We start from the raw sequence: 1,700 nt of genomic DNA, 5'->3' as shown, positions 1-1,700 counted from the left end.
TGGAAATCTAGGTACATACGCAGGTGGCTATCTCAAGCCACTGCCTGTGCTGCCGTGTTCTCACTGCTAATTTGATCCTGCTAGCTTAACCAAAGTTACTCTATGTATGTCTACCCAAGCTGGGATTTACACCTCCTAGATGCAGGGTAGACATACCAGTGGTTGAACTCTAAATATCTTTCATTTTCAGTCTAGTGATTTTTGTTTATGTCATCTAAGTTTGTTGATATGACACTGATAGGTTAAAGATATTTCAAAATCCCAGCCTAAAAGTCTTTATTTAAAGTTCAAGAGAGATTAGATGGGACATTTCTGTAATTCAATAGGGTTCCAGTCATCTTGATTTGTGTAAATGGGAAGCTTAGCCTCTGAGTGTGTGTTACTCTGTTTATTGACAATTTCATTCTTGCAGTGGAGAGATGCAGATGTACGGGGTTACATACCCCAATGTATCCGACAGCACAACCTGACTGTGTGTACTCCATCAATAGTTAATGGTTTTCTGTTTCTAGGTACGCATTATGGAGAAAGTGGAAGGAAGAAACCAAACACCCATCATGGAATTCATCCTCTTAGGATTTGGGAATGTCCCTGAAATGCAGCCCCTTCTCTTCTTCGTATTTCTTGTGATCTACATTGTGACTGTCTCTGGGAACATCCTCATCATAGCTTTGGTAGTGACTGATCAGCACCTTCACATCCCCATGTACTTCTTCCTGGGGAATTTGTCCTGCTTGGAGGCCTGTTACGCATCAACTATCCTCCCTAGGCTGCTGACCGGTCTACTGACTGGGGAAAGAACCATTTCTGTTAAGGGCTGCATTGCGCAATTATATTTCTTTGGTATCCTGTCAACTACAGAGTGTCTGCTGCTCACGGCAATGTCTTATGACCGGTATTTAGCGATATGCAATCCACTCCGTTATGCTGCTCTGATGAATGCCAGGGTTTGTTTCCAGCTAGTGGCAGGGTCATGGATAAGTAGCTTTCTGGGATGCACCATAGTAAATATTTTCTTGTTCCAATCAATGTTCTGTGATTCAAAAGAAATTGACCATTTCTTTTGTGATTTTTCTCCTATGATAAAGCTGTCCTGTGGCCACACCCAGACTCTGCAACTAGTGACATTTACTATCGCTGCCATAGCTACATTTGTGCCCTTTCTACTGACTCTGACATCCTACATTTGTATTATAACCACCATCCTGAGAATCCCTTCCACCACTGGGAGACAAAAGACCTTTTCCACCTGCTCCTCTCATCTCATTGTGGTTACAGTTTTCTATGGGACCCTGATTACTGTCTATGTGGTTCCAACAGCCAACACTCCCAAGGTCGTACAGAAAATATTCTCTGTCTTCTACGCAGTCCTGACTCCCATGATCAATCCTATCATTTACAGCCTGAGAAACAAGGAGGTCAATGAATCCTTGAGAAAAGCTTTTCATAAACTAGTTGCTGTCAGAAACAGGCATAGAATCTGAAAGGACAAAATTTAGCATATAGCAAAATAGAGATGAACTGATATAATTTCTTAGACATGGCCCATTTCAGTCCTTGAGGACAGGGTTACCCCTTATTGACTTTCTTTCTTTCTTTCTTTAGGAAAGTGTGCTTTCCAGGCTCATGTTTCAGTAAAGCACTTGGTTTCCGTCATCAGTATATGAACACTAGTGCCCAAATTATGCAAGGAGCTTAAC

General features: G+C 41.8%; 1 protein-coding gene across 1 annotated transcript; it reads left to right on the top strand.

The window, feature by feature from the left end:
- Positions 1-521: 521 nt before the first annotated feature.
- LOC127030919 (olfactory receptor 5V1-like) lies at positions 522-1,484 on the top strand. Its single transcript, XM_050917612.1, has one exon. It carries the CDS (start codon positions 522-524, stop codon positions 1,482-1,484), a length of 963 nt encoding a protein of 320 aa, XP_050773569.1.
- The last annotated feature ends 216 nt before the right edge of the window (positions 1,485-1,700 follow it).

This window comes from Gopherus flavomarginatus, chromosome 11, assembly GCF_025201925.1.
Source record: "Gopherus flavomarginatus isolate rGopFla2 chromosome 11, rGopFla2.mat.asm, whole genome shotgun sequence".
Lineage (NCBI taxonomy): Eukaryota > Metazoa > Chordata > Testudines > Testudinidae > Gopherus > Gopherus flavomarginatus.
Note: the sequence above shows the minus strand (reverse complement) of the source record. Positions and strands in the feature narration are given on the sequence as shown.

Bases quoted from the DNA above. Each gene is read 5' to 3' on its own strand.
- LOC127030919 (XM_050917612.1), top strand. From the start codon at position 522: ATGGAGAAAGTGGAAGGAAGAAACCAAACACCCATCATGGAATTCATC.